The 21,737-nt window shown below is 46.6% G+C and overlaps 1 protein-coding gene across 1 annotated transcript in view; it reads left to right on the top strand.

Annotated features, from left to right (window-relative positions):
• Positions 1–4,479, top strand: part of LOC128724161 (hemicentin-1-like) — a 32,171-nt gene extending 27,692 nt beyond the window's left edge. Inside the window, 4 exon segments of the mRNA XM_053817926.1 lie at positions 938–3,082; positions 3,170–3,538; positions 3,711–4,082; positions 4,204–4,479. Coding sequence (XP_053673901.1) covers positions 938–3,082; positions 3,170–3,538; positions 3,711–4,082; positions 4,204–4,394 — 3,077 coding nt within the window. The 3' untranslated portion in view covers positions 4,395–4,479.
• Positions 4,480–21,737: the final 17,258 nt, after the last annotated feature.

The following is a 21,737-nucleotide window of genomic DNA, read 5'->3' as shown; positions in this document are numbered from 1 at the left end:
GACGTGTCGTGAACGATTGGATGCTTACGACAGTTGAAGAGAAAATAAACACTCTCTCCTCCCTTGGCATCATCTGTGCAGTTTATAACGATGGCAGACGGTGAAAATAATAATATTCACCATCATCGTTATCGATGGCGTCTTTGCGAGATATACGGATGGAAGTATATGGCTGGAGACGACAGGCGCAAAGAAAAAAGCGAAACGTTAGCGTTAGCTTGGATTCCATGATCAAGTTTCACGAAAATATCGAGTTTAATTTTCGTGTGGTCCGCACACCCGAACCATCACACGGGTACCAATCCTCTTCTTCTGAAATGAACTGCTTCAGTAACTGGTTCGTGTGCAACCTGTTTCGTTTACGGGCTAGAAAAAGGGACGTCGAGATCACCCGAGAAGTAACACATCCCCCACACACTCTAATCTGTGCCAAGTTAAAACGTTCAGGTCTCGGTCGCTTGATCTAGATGGAAACTGTAAAATTGGGGTTTTTTAAAGAAGCTACAGAATACTCATTAATGCTATGGGATTACACGTGCGAATTGTATCGGGCTGTAAGCTGCTTTTAGTTTTTTTTAAGTTGGGGTTTTTAATCCTTGATCACACATATCGAGTATCATACAGACGTTGCGTGTGGTGCGATGGTTTCGCTTCTTAATTGATGTAATATGTTCGTCCACAAAGCATCTGCCAAACGCGCCGATAGCGGCACTGCGAAGATTAAGCAAAAGGTGTGGTTTGTTCGTTCGTTCGATGGATGGTGCATTTTGTTTTTAGAACACAAGAAAAAGAAGAGTTTATTACACGAAACGGTATATCACATGCCACGCAGATTTCCGTCCAGAAGAAGACAAGGGGTAGTGCTTGGGTTAGAGTGTGTTAAATGATTGTGCGATGGATTTTTCAATTATCATCATTGTTCTACTCTCTTCCGTAGATTATCCGCGGGTGGAAATTGGTCCCGAAAACCCATTGAGCGTGGAACGTGATCAGACGGCGAAGCTGGAGTGTAACATTGACGCCAAACCAAAACCGGAGCAGGTGAAGTGGACGCGCAACGGACGGTTCATTTCTTCACACCCGACGCACACGATCCACCGGGTGTCGCTGCAGGACGCCGGTCGCTACACCTGCTCGGCTGATAACGGATTGGGCAAGGTGGGCGAACAGGAAATCACACTGAACGTTCTCTACCCGCCGATTGTGCAAATCGAAACGAAAGCCAAGACGGCCGAAGAGAAGGAAACGGTTCATATTAAGTGCAACGTGACGGCCAACCCACCGCCGGTGACCATCGAGTGGCTGAAGGAGGGCGATATTGATTTCCGGCGCAGTGGCGATACGCTGGTGTTGCGTGATGTGCGAGCGGAAGACGCAGGCACGTACGTTTGTCGCGGTATTAACATGATGAAGCCGTACGGTGGCAAGACGCTGGAGCGTGAAGGTAACGCCTCTGTAGCGTTGCTGGTGCGCCATCGCCCCGGGCAGGCTGTAATCACTCCGGAAAAACCGGTCGTACACGTTGGCAACAGCGTTAGCTTGATGTGCAAGGCAGATCCCCCGGGCTATCCGGATCCGCAGTACCGTTGGTACCGGGATGTGGGCGGTGAGATTTCGACCACCGTGATCGCCCAAGGCGCCCAGTATCTGATACCGAAGGCGGGGCTTTCGAACGAAGGGAAATACCACTGTCACGCCAGCAACGAGCTGGGTAACGGTGGCATGGCCAGTGCTGTCCTGGAGATCCACCAGCCGCCGCAATTTTTGGCTAAACTGCAGTCCAACATGATCAAGCGAGCCGGCGAGGTGGACTTTTTCGTTACGTGTAGTGCGAAGGGAAAACCGGAACCGTCAATTACGTGGCTGAAGGATGACGTGGAAATTACGCCGGAATTGCACCGGTACGAGGTGAAAACGAACGTCGACAAGGGACCGAACGGGATGGTGACGGTGCAGAGTATGCTGAAGTTCACGGGTAAGGCGCGGCCCAATGGAAACGATCTGATTTCGACCGATCGCGGCCAGTACACGTGCCTGTACGAGAATGAGGTTAATAAGGCAAACTCGACGATGCATCTGAAGATCGAACACGAGCCAATTGTGCTGCATCAGTACAACAAAGTGGCTAATGACATCAAGGAGACGGCGGAAGTGCTCTGTAAGGTGCAGTCGTATCCAAAGCCCGAGTTTCTGTGGCACTTTGGGACGACACTGCTGAGCACGGGCGGGCACTACGAAATTTTGACCACCTCGGATGGTAATGACGTGTACACGAGCATTCTGAAGATCAGCAATGTGCGCCACCAGGATTACGGCGAATATCACTGCCGTGTGTCGAATTCGCTGAACAACATCCAGGTGCCGATACGGCTGCAACCGAAGGGACCACCGGAGAAACCGACGAAACTGAAGGCGGTTGAGCTGGGTTCAAACTACGTCGTCCTTTCGTGGAACCCTGGGTTCGATGGTGGACTCGCGAACACGAAATACTTCGTATCGTATCGCAAAATAGTGATCCCGAACGAGAGCCTCATGACGGAGGAGTGTGCTGCCGTAGCGGCCAGCGGTGCCGAATGGATGGAGTTCGATTGCCAGCGTGAGGTGCCGTGCACGATCAATCCACTCGATCACCATCAGAGCTACGTGTTTAAGGTGAAGGCGCTCAACACGAAGGGTGTGTCGGAGCATTCGAACGAAATTACGACCACGACGAAGGTAGAGAAGATTCCCATCCCACTGATGGCCAATTTCGATCCGGAAACGAAGATTCTGGGTCTGAATATCGGAGCCACCTGTCTGTCGATGGTGGCGATCGTCGAATCGGTCATGTACGGTGACACACCGATGGCGGCCTGGATCATCATCGAGAAGGTGGAGTTGCAGGTGAACGGTCATGATCCGACGTACCGCGAGCACGAGATAAAGAATTTCGTAGCAAGCCGGCGCAACAACGGACGCTCGTTGGGTAACACACTGGACGACATTCCGATGCCGATCGAGGACGAGTTGAATCCGCGAGTACGCGTCAAGCTGTGTCTGAAGATCAATCACGAGTATTGCGGCGAATATTTGGAAGCTGACAGTAAGTATTGTTGGGAATGCTTTGCTCGACCGGGTTTTCAGTTGCAATGCAATCGTTTACTTATCACTCTTTCTCTCGCTCTCGCAGTAGGTCAATCACTCATTCAGGAAGCATCGATCGTTGAGCTGCCGACACTGATAGCAATCACGGTGTCGTGCATCGTTGCGGGATTGTTTGCCGTGCTGGTCGTCATGTTCTGTCGTTGCAAACGCACCCAAATGAAGGAATCGGTGAAATCAAAGGAGTACGATATCGATTCCATCCACCCGTCGATTGTGGCCCAGCAAAACCAAGCCCCACCGCCGTACTATTCTGCAAGCAGCCTGGAAAACAAGGCACTGGAGCATTCGATGGATTTGGCCATGGATCAGAACACGGCGCTGTACGCGAGCCAACAGCCAACCTACGGGTACCATCAGCAGAATGCGATGATTCCGCAAGTCCCGCAAAATGATTGTAAGTTTCAATGGATCTTGTGCACCGCACCGTGTGTTTATGCACATGATGCTGGTGCTGTTTGCGGGTGTGGATAGATCCGTTTTTATGCACGCGCCATGCTTTTTGAAACCCACCTTTTCTAACGCTTTTGACATTGTTTCCCTTTATCGTGTGTCCGTCAATGAATTAGGGTCGAACATGGGCTACGTGGAGAATTCGTACTCAAATTCCAATAATGGTGGCAGCGTCAACTCGCAGGATTCCATCTGGCAGCTGAAAATGTCGGCCGCTGCCTCGAACTCCGCCAACATGATTCCCCAGCACAACTACATGGAGCAGCAGATGCAGCAGAACTACGGCTATGACCCGATGACCCACGGTGGATACGGTGCCGTCGACGATTACGCTCCCTACCCGCATCTCATGGCCACGGCAAGCCAGCACGGTGGCGACGACTACCATCACAACATGCGCAACAGCCAGAACCCATCGCGCCAGGACTATTGTAGCGATCCGTACGCGTCCGTTCACAAACCGAAGAAACGCATGGATCAACATATGGGTGAGTGATTGTAACCACACGGGCCGCGGGGATGGTCTCTCCCTCAGCTGGATTCAAATTTAATCCGATTTTCTTCGATTCGATTTTTCGTTCTCTGTACAAAACCCACCACCTCGTGTAGACTTCGTTGCCGAATCACCGTACCATGATGTTAGCGGACTACCGGATCCGTACATGGAGCAGGACGAAGCAAAGTCTCCGGTGCAGAACCAGCACCTCTCGATGAGCTACGATGATGCGCTGGCCATGGAAAGCGGTTACTCGACGCCGAACTCCCGCAATCGTCGTGTCATTCACGAGATAGTGGTGTAGGCAGCACAACCCGAGCCAAGCAACGAGGCATTGTGCAACGCTGCAACACGAACTATTACTACTCAATCGACAACGAATCACATGCGAGAGAAGAAAAAAAAACACACTAGAAACGCACAGGAATCGAAGCCATGGGACAATAATCACCGTAGGAATGAGCATAAATGAACGATAACCGAGCAGAGAGCAGAGGCGCTAGACGCACCTCTCGAGCGGTGTTGTTCACACCCTAAACTACCCTTTCTTCTAAATTATTTGTTTTAATCGAAACATCGAAATTGTTGCCAATCATCATCGACCGGATGGCGTGTAGTAGTAGTAGTAGGATGCCACCTCCAGCCGACAAGGAGACAAGAAGGATTATGTTGATCTCAAAATGCAGCTCCTTGTAGTAACGGTAGGTGTTTGGAAAACGTGCGTTAATAATCTCGAACTCCTAATAACCGGAAAGTTTCCCCTCTCTTCAACAGGCAAACGACATTTCCATTGGATGATGGTGCGACTTAAAACTGTGATTGTAAATATAGATAACTATAACGCGAACAGAGAGAGAGAGGGAGGTGTTCGAAAGCGCGAAAATTATGACATACACGAAAACGTCCGGAAGGAAGCATAAGAGCGGTTTTGCGCCCGATATATTTTATGAAAGCATTCTCGAATTCGTCCAATACAATAATACAGCTCATCAGGCAGTACCGGATCTGTATTAAAGAATTAACAGAAAGCTAGTGTATAAGCCCCCGGATCCAGGGAACATAGCACGAAACATGACCATCGTAGAAAAAAGTGGTATCTGGTCCGACCGGTGCGCGTCTCTGAAAGGAGGGTTGAGAACCGAATGTGCCATTAGCTTAAAGTAGATATTCCTGCCAATAGTTCCCCAATGCGTCAGGGGTTACGTCAGCTTCGATGTATCCCATTGGGGACAATAAGAGCCACTGGGAAGAGCTAACGCGTTTCCTCGTGATCGGTGTGCTAGATTGGGTAGAGTTTTACTTCCACACGACATAAATGGTTCGAAGTAATGGAAGGGAAACTGTTAAGGCTTTCGAATGACTTATTCATCTCATCATGGAACTGTATGTCCGAGTGTCTCTCTGGCAGTGCCATTGTTAGCTCGTTTCGTGCCAAGTCTTCCCCGTAGCACAGCGGTGCAGGAAGCAACATGCATTCCATTTTTTTTCTTCATTTTTTTTAACGTACTCATGCCAATAAACTGCACACGTTTACACTCGCGTAAGGAAAACTCGCACGCACGATGCAAACTGTGCCAAACGCCGTTTGTTAGTGCGGCTGGGCCTTGGAGTAACGTGTTGGAGATATTGTTTAAAGTATAAGTAATTAAGCCGCCCCCCAAGCGTTATTAGTTCGTTTTATTCCTTTCGGTGTTCCATTTGATGGCGTTCCGTTTAATCTCGGTGTCTTCTATGTTTTCTTCAGCGGAAAATGTTCGTTCTCGTCGATGTGGCGCTCTTCTCTAGGAAGGCGAGCATACGCGGAAGGGTTAAGAGAAAGAGAGATAAGTTAATCGTATCAACTAAGTGTAATGCTTCTTAGTGTATATATAAGCAAGGAACGCGAAGTTTAGACGATTACTGATTAAAGTAGAGCGCTCGATGCCGACGCCTGAGCTTCGAGCTCATTTAAAGGCAAGGAAAATGTACGTAAATAATTGTACGCTAGCGGATTGCTATATCTATATCAAACGAGCGCTTCTGCAATATGAAATCTGTTAGCAATGCTGCGTTTATTGCTGTATAGAGTGTTGAAGATCAACCAGTAGCAGGTTCCACAGTAGCCGTAAAATGAATTTACGAATAAATCATATCGCCAACTCGAAACGAAAACAAAACGTAGTTAAACAACAGCAGAAAAGCTGGATCGAAATGGATGAAGTTTCTTAATTTTAGCTTTCTTCGAATGAAACGCGCATTTTCCCTCCGGGCCTTCGGCCGGGCGGGTGACGGACACAACCGTTCGGGGTTTTTTCGCGCACAACAAGAGCGAAACCGAAGCGCTAAGCGTGTGATAGTGGTAGTGGCATTTGCCAGACTTGACTTGAACGGCACGTCAGCAGCAGCACGAGCACGAAACGGAAAAGGGCGAAATTATCATAGCATGCTGTGGAAAACGCTTTCCGTGACAGAATAAAAGTGCTATGGCGGCGCGCGGTGCACAGAGTCTCAGCTCTACTTGTCCGAGAGTGCAGAAAGAGTAGGGGGAAGAAAAGAAAAACGCGTTCGAAGTAGTGATTGACGATAAATGTGCTTTTCCGCGCTTTCCCGTTCTTTTCCGAGCGGCGGCAACAAGTTTGGCGTTTACAAGAGTTTGGCGCTGCTGCGCGCTGAAGCGCTGCAAACATTAGTGTTAAGTGATGAGGAAATTTGTTTTCGAGACGCCAGCCAGCCAGCCAGCAGCTGCGGATTAAGGTGCGGAGGGAAAAAACAGCGCTGTATCGGACAACTGGACACAGCACCAGGCCTGGGTTTTTTTTCCTGTTCAGAGGATGGTGTTCCTGACGAAAAAAAAGCATAAGAACAGGGACTGGATCTGAAAGCGCCGCTGCGACAAGAGTGTCCGATCTCTTTGCACACACATACACACACTTACACATACATACATCGTCTGGCAAGTAACAGCAAGCGTATTTTGCATACTTGTTCCGTCCACCGAGAGTTGAGAATGGTGTAAATATTGACTGAGAAAAGTAGTAGTATTACGCGATTAGAGGGGGACTTTTCTATTTTAACGTCTAAGCCCGCAGCAAAGCAATTCTTAGTAGTTCTGTTACGTTTAGTTAGCGATAGCGGATTCTTTTTTCGTCGAAAAATAAATATTTTATTTTCTATTTTTAAAATCCAAATTGTATTCGCATATTTGCATGTATCTCGTTGAGAATGTTGGTATATGAAAGGGTAAGTACTTTGCACCCGCTACTTTTGCGTGAATAGTGTTGAAGATAAGCATGTGCTTTTACAGCGTGAGTATATAAATTTCGATCAGTTTAGCGTTATATGACAGTTTTGCCGTCGCTGCTTAGGATGTGGTGTAATGAATTTCATTTCCGAATACTTTAGCCGTAACCGTTTCACTGACTTTTCGAAAGGGATTGCTGCTGATGAATTAGTAATCTACGGATGTCTGTTTTCAAGCCGTCGTTTAATCATCGCGAATGTACACAGCAATACTCGAGGCTGGGCGCGATTTGTATTTTCGCGTTCTCGTTCACGCGCTCTAGCGCGCGCGTTTCACCTTTCAAAGGCCTGTTGTTTTGCGCCACCCGGCATTCGGGTGCGTTGGGTGTTGTGGAAATCAAATTGCGCCGCTTATTGAAATTTATGGGCGAATGGAAGAGATTTCATATAAATGAAAATCTGTTTCGAAAGTAATTTCAATGTCTAATGCCGCGCCGTGCCTCTCGGTGCCAGTTGGCATGCCGTTCGAAGGCTGGGCATTAAAACGTTTTTCAATCCATTAGCCTCGCCGACGGGAAGGATGCTTAGTCGAGTGTCTCGAAACTAGTGCTCTTTGGGGCGACTTCGAGCGATTCGCAATCGATTTTTAACGTAGTAGCCCCGGGCAGGCCCTAATGCCGTTCGATGGCGAGCGTTTATCTACTTCTATAAATTTAATTAATAATTCAAATTAGCCCCTCGCTGCGAGAGCAGCGACGTGCTTCCATTTGGGCAAATTGCCTATCATCCAACACAACTGATCAAACAGTGCAGAGAGTCGAAGGATTTTTCTATCACCGTCCCGGTGTGTGCAACGCGTTTTTCGTTCGATCGCGAAGGGTAGCAATGCTGGGAACGATTCGGACTCGATGGGGTGGTACTATGGAGTCCTGGTTGACGTTTCCGTATGGCACATTGCACCGTTCCGTTTGTGTCCGGTCTGGGGACGAGGGAGTGATTGAAAAATATTTGCATTCCAACGATCTTGAACTTTGTGAGCGCCATTTTCCACGAGGGTACGTCTGCTAGCGCCTCCAGGACGTTTCGGGGAAGCGTAACAAACTTCCGGTATAGTGAGCGGGAAGGGAGACCCGCGAGGAATATATTGTAAGACGACGTGTTTTGGCCTTAGGCGAAATGGGAAAATAAATTTTGTTAATTTATTCCCGCCAGGCGTAAGGATGAAACAGGCCGGTCCCCTCAGCCAATCGGGTTCTGGGGTGCACGAGTAGCCGAAGGGGATTCGAGTTCCTGCAAGGGCTAGCGGGCGTGTAGCGATGGTCATGGTTAGCCGATTTTTTCCGGTGGGGTTTTGCGTAGCCTGCGGTCATTTTTCGACAGCGACTGATGATGGGTTCGGAAGCATGGCGCGAGTCTACGAGTAGGGTGTGTAACAGAACCGACAATTTTGGTAATGTTTGAAAATTGTAAAAGAATTTAAATTTCACATTTACTTAGGTTCTTTATTTAAAGTAAGGTGTTGTTCGAAAAAAAGAAAAACCAGTGGAAAATGTACATTGCCATAAAAATACATCTCCATTTATTAGTACAGAGCCATGAGCGCCAGAGCGTATGCAATCCGCAACACAACAACCTAAGAGATGGATTTAAAAAATCACATATTTGTTTGTAAATAGACATTTTTATTTCAAACACCCTTTTAAAGCTTATTTTGTTCGCAATCCACCGACTAAAACAGTCATTTAATTGAATTTAAACATCAAAGTATGATAAAAAGCAATTTTTGCAACGCATTCTAGCATGAGTTTTTCCTAGGAAATCCTTTCTTTGCAGATATAATAATCTACTTTGTATGCAATATTGGATAATGCCTTTGCTTCTTAAAAAAACGTCACCCAAGAGTATTGGTTTCTTGGTGCACGGTGCATTGAACAACGCAGGAGGAATATGTTGCAGCGTATTCACTGGTTAAGGGGTTGATAAATAGCTATTAACACGTCATATCCGCGCATAAGCCACGCTTTGCTCTGGCAAAAGATTGGCCATATGGGGTTGGGTTGGGGTGGCGATGGCTATATGATACGCCTCATTTTTCACGGCTGGATGAATGTGGCATCCATGGCCGAAAGGGTCTGGACGTACGCTGAGGGGCATCTAATTCAGTTATTATAATGTTGAAGCCAACGAATCAGTCAGCGGAATCGTCTGCCTCGTCGCGTAACAACCCGGAGGGGTCGTGCTTCGCGAGGACACGTCAGCCGGTTGCTTTTCCGTCCGGGTAACGTCAAGTAAATCTTCATCCTCGTTTCCATCAGACCACCGCTACAGAACCGGTGGTCGCATTTTTCTCGGCGCATGGAAAACTGACTCGTTGCATTGCCGCAGGGGAAGCATATTTTATATGTTCTTCTTTACTTTGGCTGGCTTGAATTTGGCCGCGTATCCGCGCCAGTCCCGGGGAGTAACGAACAGGCGAAAAGACAGACAGATAAATATGTTCCTTTCCCTCGCTGAATACATCCACCGGATTGGCCGGGGGGCTATGGAGTCTTGAGTGAATATTCTGCATCGAATTGAATCTACTGCTCCGGAGAAGCTGGCTTTCACTCCAACATTATCCGACCAATCCGGGAGTGATGATGGAAGGTAGTTTGCTCGGGCGCAGAGTGGATGCTTGGTTGTGCTGTAGCTGGGAAAATCTCATTTCAATCCGGCATATTTTTGCTCCCTGCTTACCACCGACAACATAAAGATGCAAAATATTCCCCAACTTTTTGGTTGCGCATGCTTATGTATGTCTTTCAATGGATGCAATAACGTTATTGCGAATTAATGTGAAGAAAGCATTTTTCCGAGGGTGCATTTTTAACCGCCATTTGAGTGTAACAGAGAAGCCTTTTATTTAACCACCATAGTTAACCAATTAAATTTAAAACCAAGCTCTCATAACTTTAACGAAGAATGTGTATGTATTTGTATAATTCATTAACGTCAATATTTTGGCAACTAAAGTTTTTCAAGCTGATAGGTTTCAGCTATAAGTTCATAGGGTCAAACTGATATCAACAGCGATTAAGGCGTTTCTCAACGACAGCTATTTTTTTAAAGATATTATCAAGAAAGATTCTAAAAGAAAATATATTCTGGACTATAGTCTTTTTCGGGCATAGCACGATCTAATAGAGTAGCAGAAATTACCTTTTACACACCGAAGTTTTTTTGTATAATATCTGGTTTGCATCAAACAACAAACATCAAAAGCACTAACACTAACTATGTCATGTTATCCTACAAATTATTACGCTTCTGTAATTCCTTGATTATGCTGCTGCATACTACCATCAATATTTACAACGATTTTTATCCCTTACATCACTTATTTTCGACTTCCCTAGACTAGTTGCGTTTTTGTGTAATCATCAGTTTAGAAATTGACCGCGTCCTTTGCAGATTGCTCATTTTACACGAGACAAGCGAAATTCTTTGCCACATCCAAACACCAGCTTCCAAACCACGCTTGGCATTAGCCTGAAGGTTCTTGGTATGCAGCAGATCAGCCCCCGGATCGGGAAAGTTTAATTGCATTTCGACAAGCGCGTTGCTACACATGGCCTCAACGATTTTCTCCACATGACCAGCACCGTCGTAGCACTGCGCTGATGGATGGCTTTGGTTTAATTAACGCAAAACCGAAGGCTCACCCAGCATCCTGGCTGCATTAATGCAGATCGCGCTCTGCGAACAGCTCGAGTTTCGCTCACGTTGCTCAGCGGTTAAGACACGGAACTCATCCCGGCAGGCATAGCAAACACCAACGAGAACTTTCCCATGACCCGTCGGAAAATCGTTCCACGTGGCCACGTGGAAGAGAAGAAGCCGGACTTGGGCCGTTGGTGTAATTTAATTGATAAGTAACTTTGGGCAGTTTGCTAATGCACGAGGGCGAAGCATGGGCCATCCTTGGTAGGCATCCGGTGTAATGGCATTGCTCAGTCTGCGTTTGGAGAGGGCTGCTCAGACTAGGAGTGTTGGCAGATATCTCTCTTCATTTCGTATGCGTGTGGAATGTCGGCGCCTGGAGGGACACGTTATGCTGCTATTAATCTCAATTCATGCACATTTACGGTGGCGATGGTGGCCTGTTGAGGATTCGCGCATTTTGCGATGTAAGTGCACACGGCTAAAGTGGTTGGCGAAACAAATGATTCATGGATATGGTGAAATTTTGTTGAAAACAACATCGACCCATTGGGGTTGAAGACAACACGCGCGATCTTGCGAACGTTCTCTCACTCTCTCGTGGTAACAAATCATGCCGCAACGGTCTACCCATTAGACGATGCTCTTGTGCGTCAATAAAATTGCCATTAAAGCAATTTCCTCTGGATTGCCCCTGAGAGGGGTCAGCCGTTTTGTGTTTGCGCTCGGTTGAAGTGGAAAGCGTTTTAAAGGTGCGGCCACTAACCCCTGAAGGAGGGTCTTCTGAAGGAGAAAGCAGCAGCAGGATAACGAATGACTCACATGCTCAATGGCGATCCATCCATCGTCCTAGAGCCGGCTGAAGGGAATTCTAAGACAGCGGATGGAATAGTGCGGCGCAATAAAAATGGGTACTGAATTAAACTATACCGCATTATGGTGGTAGCGATAACGCGTAAATGTAGATCACAGTTTCTCCACTTTCATTTTTTTTCGTCCTTATTACATAACAACAGGACATGTTGTTTTCATAACTTTTCCTATTCCTGTATCCTTTAAAAATAGGTTTTTTGTATTCGTTCGCTTCCGGAGAAGTTGGAGCATGCATCAACTATTTGCGCAAACTGGAAGTGCAGTGGTTCGGTTTTAAGAACGAACCGAAAAGAAATAAAGCATAACTGGCTTCTTAACGCTACATAATGAATTGAATGCATCGCGATATGAAAGCCCCCACGGAATTCCAGACAGACGTATAATTTTTAGATGTTTTTGAATGTTTGCTCTGCAATAAGAATTATGCGTAGTTTTTGTACCGACAAAATTCAAATTTCAACCGACCCCGTGCACTGGACTGATTATCCAGTTTCCTGACAAGTGCTAGTCATAGAAAGTCTTAGAAAAGTAGGCCTTGACCATACACGGATTATTGCGTCATTTAAGAAGAAAAAAACTACTCCATGTTTAGTCATACGTTTTTTTAATGAAAGATGTTATTGGTTTACAAAAACAGGTGTTGATTTTTGTTATATTATAAAACGGTTTTATGCTCGTCAGATTACATAAAAATTTTCTACAATGTGGATGTGTCGTGGTAAAGAAAGACAAATTTTTGGCAACATGGAGGGGAGATAAATATTAGCAAATGTTTAGAATAGTAAGCAAAAATCACTCAAAAACAACAGCAACAAAAATCATCAATAGTTGATTTTATTCGTATGCATCGCGAAATAGTAATGTGTATGCATGAAGATACGTGCGTTTTTAGTGCTACCCTAAACACATTTCGAGCATTGCATGTAAAAAATAAAATAAAATGCTCAAATCAGCAACATCAGCCGGAAGGAAGAAGTGCTGTAATTGATGGCAAATTACGCTAGCTTTGAAGTAGGATAACCACCCTCGGCGTTCGACAAAAGCCGCGTGGTTCTTCGACGTTGTGACCCCCCTGTTAGACATGCCAATATGTGCTCCTAAATCGCCACCCGGGAGATGATAAAAGCGGACCGCCTGCACCGAAAAACCGGTGGCCAGTAGGGAAATTAATGCGTCAATAATTCCTCACGTTCCTCTCGATAATGTTATCGGATAATCGCACCCAAAAATGGATTGACGTTTTACCGTGGTCCCGGGGTGAAATGGGACAGATTTTTTTCTCTCTCTCTCGATCCCCTACCAATGCATGGGGTGGTAATGCGTAGGAACGGTCGAATGTACGGTGCGCCCAACAATGGCCCCGAGTTGGCGCAAGACTCTTCGGTATCAATACGAGCACGTGGAACGTCGGGGTTATTTCGGGGGAAAATTACTTAATCCTACCGAGATCGGGCTGTCGCTCGTAAGGGACTCATCCTTATCGTGGGCTATTAATCTGGCGACTGACCGAGCCTCGTTCGCTTGTGCTGCTGGTGAATCGAACCAACGGCGTAGGGCATCTATCTCGGGGACACCGAAGGACACAACAGGCCGTGCTACAGCGGCTTTTCTGCGAAGTTGACCGTTTGGTGTTGAGACGGGCTTGGTAGGACGAAAAAAATTAGCTACCGATTCTCGTGTGCTGATGGCTATCGGTGTGTGTGAGAGAGAGAGAGACAGAGAGAGAGAAAGCAAAGGAAACTGTATCCCATTACATTCTTCCCCGGGGGTTAATGGTCGTCGGGGTGAGTTGGGTGAAGTATGGTCGAAAGGACACGTTTGATTGAGTGGCAATCGGGGCCAAATGGTAACGTGTAGCGACGTCACCGAGTGATAGCGAGCTTATCATTAGCCGTCAATCGCGCGCAGTGTAGGTAGGCGCGAAGACGTGGTTGAGGCTGTAATGTACCGATTGTCATCGGAAAACAGACGGATCAGTTTCGGGCGTTTGGCGGATTGGCAAGTGTGCAATTTTGCATGCCAATGAATAGCTAATGGCACGGTTTCATACGAACATCAGGCAAACACGCAAACACACTATTGCGCTGCAAGTGTCGGAATGACGTTTGATGTTATCAGAATGCATATAATCATCATTTGCAGCAGGGTTAAATGTCAGGTGCGATATTCTTCCAAAGAAATTGTTGCGCGTGTTAACAACCACCGTCACCACAGGGTTTTGCTGGAATTTGTAACAGAAGTAAATTGTGGCTTGTGGCGTTGAGGGAGGAATGCAACAATTGGCCCCGGTTGTTCATCGAAATGGATTCGTTGAATGGTGGCAGATCGATGGGTGTTCGTGGGTAAGTTTAGGTTTAACATGTCCCTGTTGATTTAACACGATCCTGGTGAGCCTTACATATACGTACATATTTTAATTAAACATCCCATTCATAGAACGACCTTTGTACTCTGTCGTTTCTGTTGATTGTTTTTTTACCAACGATCGGCGTTGTACTTCATATTATTTGACGTCGGCGAACGTCGCAGAAGGTAGTGAGATTAATGGTTGTTTAAATTCAATTTCCACAACACACTCGTGGCGCTCGATTTCCTGATTTATAACCGCGGGTAATGTACGCGACAAAGTGTGCTAATAAACTGTTCACTTTTATTTCCAAAAACCCCACACTCTAGTTCGCGGGTGAAAAAATGTCTAATAAGCGAGCGCATTTGTGCAACACTAAGGGATTCATTTTTTTGTGTGTGTGCTTTTGCTTCATGCTTTAAATAAAGGAAGGCAAATTAGTTGAAGCGTAGGTGGGAAAAAGGACGCGAGCGAAAGCGAGATTTGCTGCAAACCAATAATTAATGCCAGCTTTTCTTTTTTTTTTTGCTTTTTGCTGTCCACTGAAGCCCCACTACTACGACGATTCCCTCGTTGAGTTCGAGCGCTTTCGGCTTTTGGTCAGCAAATTTTCTATTGTTTCTTTTCGCTCGGTGGGTGGAAACTAATTAAATATCTTCAACAAGTTCGTACCGTTGCAGAATGATTGGCCGATGGTGGAAAACCCGGCGCAGAAACGGAAGGGTCGGAAGGAACTGATGAGCGTGGGCGGACAGCGCAGAATGGCCAGCTACACGGACGAAGGATCTTGCGCTGGTACAAATTCAATTTGATTACTCTTGGCCACAGCTGGCCGAGTCGACGGGTTGTGCGAGCTTGCTGGGGGCCAGAGAGAAAGCAAAAAATAAAAAAGAACTCCCTCACCGAACGCCGGAACAGAAGAGCTGAAACGGTTCAAGAGAGGCCATTTTCCAAGTGCAGATATAAAAAAATTGTAGCCGTTTGCCATTGGTTTGAAGGCCGATTTTACTCCTTTTACTCCACGCGGCGGCAGCCCGGTTTAAGAGTGGATCGTGCAAATGATTATCCTCACCACCGGAATCGCCGGTGGGTGGGTGGATGTGGGAGAATTTCAAACGGTTGACCCACCGGTCCTGTTGACCGAGGCAGAAACTATCGCGCCGCGCCAGTCGGCCGACCTGCTGTATTTCATTATTTCAACGGGGATGGTTCGCCCGACCACGGAGCACGTTCGCCAGCGTTGAAACGGATAATGCAAGGTGGATAGCATTAGCTTGGAAAATCTTTCCGTGATCATTGGGATTACCGGTGCTTCACCGGGCAGGCACGAGATTGGCCGGTGGGAAAGAATCAGAGACCGAGCGAGAGAGAGATTGTAAAGTGGGACAGAATAAACAGGACCGTATTGGGAAGTGTAAGTAGAGAAGTAATTCATTAAAACGGCCGGTGCGGACGGAAGATCATACTATGCATTATTCATTACTCAATTAGAAGGAGAGTCGTGTCACGGATGCGTGCTCTGCTTCATACGCGCCTGGCAGGAGAGAGGGAATTTGAAAAAGTGTGTACTGTACATCGTTTCCTTTTTTTCTTTTTTTTGCTACAGTTGAACAAATTACGCTGCTGGGAAAAGGGGTTTTTATTCTGTGTGTTTTTTTTATGCTTTTTGAGCAAGATTTGGACTTGGTAATCAGATGAATGGGGAAGAGCTCCACTTCCAAGAAGGGTTGAAGTTAACTATGGTTGACCTAATTTCAACTAAATACGAAACCACATACGAACTGAGCTGAATTGAGTTGGAAGATGAGCTGAATTCGTACATGTAATAGATTCTGGAATAGCCTCGTAGCGATCCAGCAATAGATCTCCCTGCCAATCAATAAATTAGCTTTGCAAGTAGGGTCATGTTTACGACGTGGGTTTTTACCAAAGCGGCGAACGTGAGTGATTGGAATTTTTGAAAAACAAATATGAGTTCAAGTTTAAATGCTATAAAATGATTGACGGCATGTATATTTCATGTATGAATTATGTTACAACTGTTCCTCATGTAACCAGCGTGAATAGGATATCAATTAAAAAATAGACAAGCATAATAAGATTAGCATGTTGATGAGTTTTAGTAATTTTACAGCAATGTTTTGTCAACAGCACTAATGATACAAATATCGTCGACATTTTTGCATAAAACATCGAGGAATAATTTATCAAAAATGTAAAGAATATATTCAACTTTGTGGTTAAGAAGAAGAGCTAGATGCTTGAAACTATCCTAGTTCCTAGAAAACTAACCATTTCAGCTTCATCTATACGCCCTCTTGTCTAAGTACGGTTAAAGGATCAGTTTGGATCCTCTGCAGGAACTCCACAGCTAGATGTACCCACCACGTAAGTGCTACCACTAGTGGTGAAATAGTACACTCTAATCGGATCATTTTCGGAAACGCAATTGTCGAAAACCGATCCGATTTGATGGGCAGCAGCAAGGCGACCATCGTCCGCTGGAAGCGTTGTTAAAGATTTATCTGTTGCTCAGCTAGCGAAGTTATTCTAGGGACGTGTTCTCGTTGTTTTTTTTTCGTTTCTGCTTGCTGCTTCTTTCCACTAAAAGCTTGGCAAACAACTGCGGAATGTATGCGAGCAGCCTTCCGGCAAATCGGATGCAACCCTTTATTTTTTTGGGTTTTTGTTTTTAGGGGTGCTGCTATCGGACCTCCCGGCACGGTTCGACCCCAGCGCCGGTAGCTGGTCCGAAATCCAACATGTTCGACATGGTGGTAAAAGATTGCACTGAAACGCTTGGGCAAATATTTCTTTTTTCTTCCATTCATAATCGCGAGTTGAACGGATTGTTGACGCAATTTTGACGAAAAGAGGTGGCCAAAGAGAGAGAGAGAGCAAAAATAGACAGAATAGGATAGAGGTAATATGAATGCATAGAACCCATCTCCCCGAGCTTGGTGAAACCCGAAAATGTGAAAAAGGTCGTTCGCATAATATTTGCCCGCCTGTAACCCGAGGGGACGGATTGTTTCATGAGAAAATCATTTTTGCTAATGCCTCAATTTCGATCAAGTGTAACAACGGAAAAACGCCCAAATGCGGTTGTTTACTTCTGCAGCCCGTGATGCCATCGTGATTTGAGAAAACCCGGCCCAAACCGGTCGTTGTGGCTCGTGTCAGTGTCTGAGTAAAGAGCAAAAAAAGCAAAAAAATATCCCTTCGAACGAATGCATTAGCCTCGCCCACGTTACATCCCACGTGCGCTCCCGAGGCACATCTAATGCGCCCTTGTTCGTCCCGTTCGCCCAAAGGAACCCCATTTTTTCGGGTTAGGAGTGAGGAAAAACAAGCTAATTAAGGTGAGTAATGCTTGGCATCAATATTTTTATTGTGCGCAGTGCGCTTCGGTCGGTGTGCCATGCGTTCCGGTTCCACTGGTTCCCTGTTTGCGGATCCCGTCAATAATGGTAATTTATTCGATAAATCTCTCCACAAGGGCGTGTGGCTCGGATTCCCTTCACCTACCGACAGGATGCTAATCCGCGAAATTGAGCAAACGCAGCCTAAAAGCCAGCGCCTAATGTCATCAAGCACCGACGTGCCTGCTGCTGCTGCTGGTTCTGCGAAGAAGTGTGACTTTGTTGATCCGTTGCTCGTGGCTTCCAGATCCCGGACATCTGCGTGGAGTGGCTTTGCTTTGGCCTCGTGCGAAGAAAACCCGCACATTGGCCCACTGATTTATCGCTGACCGGCGCGCTTGACGGTGTGGGATGGTGTGTGTGGTCGTCACCGAAAACAAACAGACAAACATTCCGTTCCGTTTCGGTTCCAGGATCGGTGGCACACGCCGCTTGCCGGAGGGTAATGGCACACAGATTGCCCAGTGACACTATCTGCTTGCCGCAGGTTCGAACGTGTGTCGCGCACGTGTCACCGAGCGGGAGGTGTTTTTCATTCAATATTGGCTTTGATTGATAACGGGGACAGGTTCGAGCCTGCCGGCTGGTCGATAGCCGCCAGGGAGTGGCTTTAAAAAGGCTCGTTTTCTACCGTCTTCTTTGGACGAAATGGTCGGGGAAGGATCACGCGGGATCTGGTGCGTTTGGTGCTTCTGGCGAGGCGTGGTTAAAGGCACGGCACAATGGAACTGATACGGCACTCTCCCGAGTGGCAATCAATCGCTATCGAAAGTGGCAAATGAAGCCCGTTTTCAAGCTGTAAAAATACGAAACAAGTATATTGTGATTGCAGAGGGTAAACATTTCCGTTGCAGAGCGAGATGTTATGTCATCATGCAAGACTTTTCCAGCTTTCCACGCAGCTTGCGTGCAGTTCTCCATTTCGTCAATGCTTAATGCATGTAGGTAAAATCTTAGAGATGGTGAATATGAGGACAATTTGATAAAAATGGTGAGTTTTACAGCTTCCAAATGGGTACCTATGGAAGTTACTTCTAAGTTGCCTTAGGAGGGAGTTGTGACAAAAATACTAGTTCCTTGGCGTGCGGTCTAACTGACTGCATAAAAAAAGCAATGATAATACCGTATTTTTGCGTGTACTACTTCATCCTTTTTCATTCACGATTTTTATGTTTAAAAGAAGGGATGGTGTTATACACGGAGAACTCGTTGCTTGATGGAACTGAAGATGACTTGATTAACGTCGAAGGTAATCTGGAAACTATTGACAGTGAAAGTATCGTCTCGATCGGCAGCGACGATTAGTGGGTAATGTAAGATGAATTACTTTGGATTTTTTTAGGTCACAAATCCCATATATAATTGCCAATAAACAAAGGCAGATAAAAATTTTTCCCAATATTTGTGCCAAATATATCTAGGTGTTATACAGCTTTACAGTTACAGTTGTTATACAGATTTTTGGCCCCGTATGTGTGGAAGGACAATGGAGGATCCGATACAATGACAGAGCTATACGCACTGTATGATAGCCTCACTATCGGGCAGGGAATTAGACTCGCCAGGCTTCAGTGGGCTGGTCACGTCATTAGAATGGCACTGGACGACACAGCCCGTAAAATCATTTTAGGTTGCCCACTTGGACAGAGGAAGCGTGGTAGGCCCAAACTAAGATGGAGTGATGCTTCTGCCAAAAAGGCTCGGGGTTTGACGATTGGCAGATGACGGAGCTCGACCACGAGCGGTTCCGGTTTCTCTTGGAGCAGGTTAAGACTGATAAGTAAGTAAGTAAGGTGTTATACAGTGATGATGTTATACACACGAAAATACGGGACCTCGCAGTTAGTAATACGCTTGACTTTTTAGTTAACATCCTTATTCTAGTTAAAAAAAAGACCAACAAAAATACAAAAAGGAGTCGTTTTACGGCTGTGCTCTAACTTCAGATCGCTAGTACAAGGACATGTTGGCGCGAATGGCAAGGATACAAAACGCTACAATTAGGAGTATGCAAAACCCTGAAAGCCGCTCATTGATTTACACGTGTTATTCAAAGGTCGAGATAGACGGGGCTGACAGCACGATGCCGACTTTACCGTTTCTGCACGAGCCACCCACGGTTTTTGCGTGCGTACGACGCTTTGTCAGGTGAAAATGATATACGACACGCATTAGCGATACATTTAATATGCTACGAATCGAAAGTTGTGCGCTGACGTTGAGGGATTCATGAGCCAAATCAAGCTAATCACGCCCGAGCCCAGGGTTTGGTTTGGAAATGTTGACTCGAAATGTCCTTCGCCACCAGCCTTCGAGGCATTCGCCGGAACCACAGCCGGTAGGCTCCTTCGTTTCGGTATGAGAGAGCCTTTGGTTTTGATTGATGTTTACGCTGCCGCAGCGGGCCAGGTCACGGACCCGGAGCAGTGCCGGGCAGAACGGGCAGTCGACAATAACTCACGGGCCGATCGGAAAAACTGTGACATTATACGGCTCGGCTGGAAAATGGCTCCAACGATGGCAAACGATGGCCGCAGCGAAGGTTGCTGTTTGTGCTTTCCGAACGGCCATAATATGTTTCCTCTTTGATGACAAACGAAGACGGATTGCATGGGAAGCACGGGGACATGGGCTTGGGATTGGAAGCGGTTAGGGAAGCGTTTTGAATTCGAGAACCTCTGGAACCCTCTTGCATGGGACAATTAGCCGACATTCAGCTGACACCGGGCGGACCGAGCTTTAATTGTCTCATTAGGCGCATTGTTTCTCTCTCTCTCTCTCGGTGGCTGTTTTGCGATAATTTCGTTCGGGTGCAATCATCGTACGAGGTTGCTTGTTGGAGGTTTAGGGTGGGTTTTTCCTCACCCACGCCATTGATTGGAACGAGAAAAGGGATGTTTTAAGAGCAGCGGTGGCATTTTGCGATAGCTTTTAAACATTCTGACTGCAATAAAGAAGCTTTTTGTGTCGCCTATCGGAGCTCTCCTGAGGTGCAAATAGTTTAAATGCAAGCCAGCTTAATGGACAAAATAACACTGCCGAATCGTCGCTTTGTTAAAGCTCATCATAAATACCTTTATAGAAGACGTTCAGTGTGGCATACAGCCGGGGTTCAAATGCTATCGTTTTGTGTACTTAACACCTGAAAGCTTCCCTTAACGGATCGGTTTCGAATCTAGCTTCAATCACAATCACACGCTCACGTGTGTCAAGCAAACACAAATGGAAGAATGCAGGTCGTGTCCGCCGTGTGGATGAAACTCAGCCAGCACCGAGTGCATATGCATTTTGAAATTTGTGGGCTTCCCTCGGTAGGGTTGGGCAAATTGATACACCGGCTACACATGTCTAAAAGCATTTACCAACGTAGCAACCATACTCAGCGGCCTACTTCGATATGCAACGGATATGCGGCACGACGCGTCCGGCGGTGTCTGTAAAAGGACTCACTTGCCAAAGAACGCTCGTCCACCGGTTTTACTCAAACCTCGCTACCTCCGCATGCCGAAAATATGCTAGCACACACACATGTTGATTCAGTTTCCACCGGCCCCTCCACGTAAAAGTGCTCCAAAAATAGAGGGGGCGAACTCAGCAAAAAAAAAAGCCCTCCAAGTAACGACTTCCACCTGCGTTGCGAGACGGACCTGCAGGCGACAGGATGATGTCCGGTTCGGAAAAACCCAGAAGGAAATTGAAATCAAATCACGACGCTGTCGTTGGGGGGAAGGCGGCCTTCGGCAGCTTGACAAAAGCACCGACCAACGGAGTTACCTCCCAGAGCGGAGAGTATCGAACACCTGTAGGCATTCGTATCGACAAGGAAATCAATCAGCCGGGAGGATATGGACGCTTCTGGGGTTGGTGCACTTCGCTTTCGCTGGTGCTGGGAGCTTTTCCGGCGAGATTCACCCACCTTTTGCGGGCGTAGCTTTCCATTACGCATTACGCTTACTTTTCAGGAGTCCTTTTTTTTCGTTGGGCGTCCGTGTGTGTGTGTGTGTGTGTTTGGGAAAGGAAGAACCACTTCACTGTGGGTTTGGCCACATGTAGTGTGGTGAGCCTGGGGCGCATGGTTGCTGGAATG

The sequence above is a fragment of the Anopheles nili genome, chromosome 3 (genome assembly GCF_943737925.1).
Source record: "Anopheles nili chromosome 3, idAnoNiliSN_F5_01, whole genome shotgun sequence".
In the NCBI taxonomy this organism is placed as follows: Eukaryota; Metazoa; Arthropoda; class Insecta; order Diptera; family Culicidae; genus Anopheles; species Anopheles nili.
This window is presented reverse-complemented; position numbering and strand designations above follow the sequence as displayed.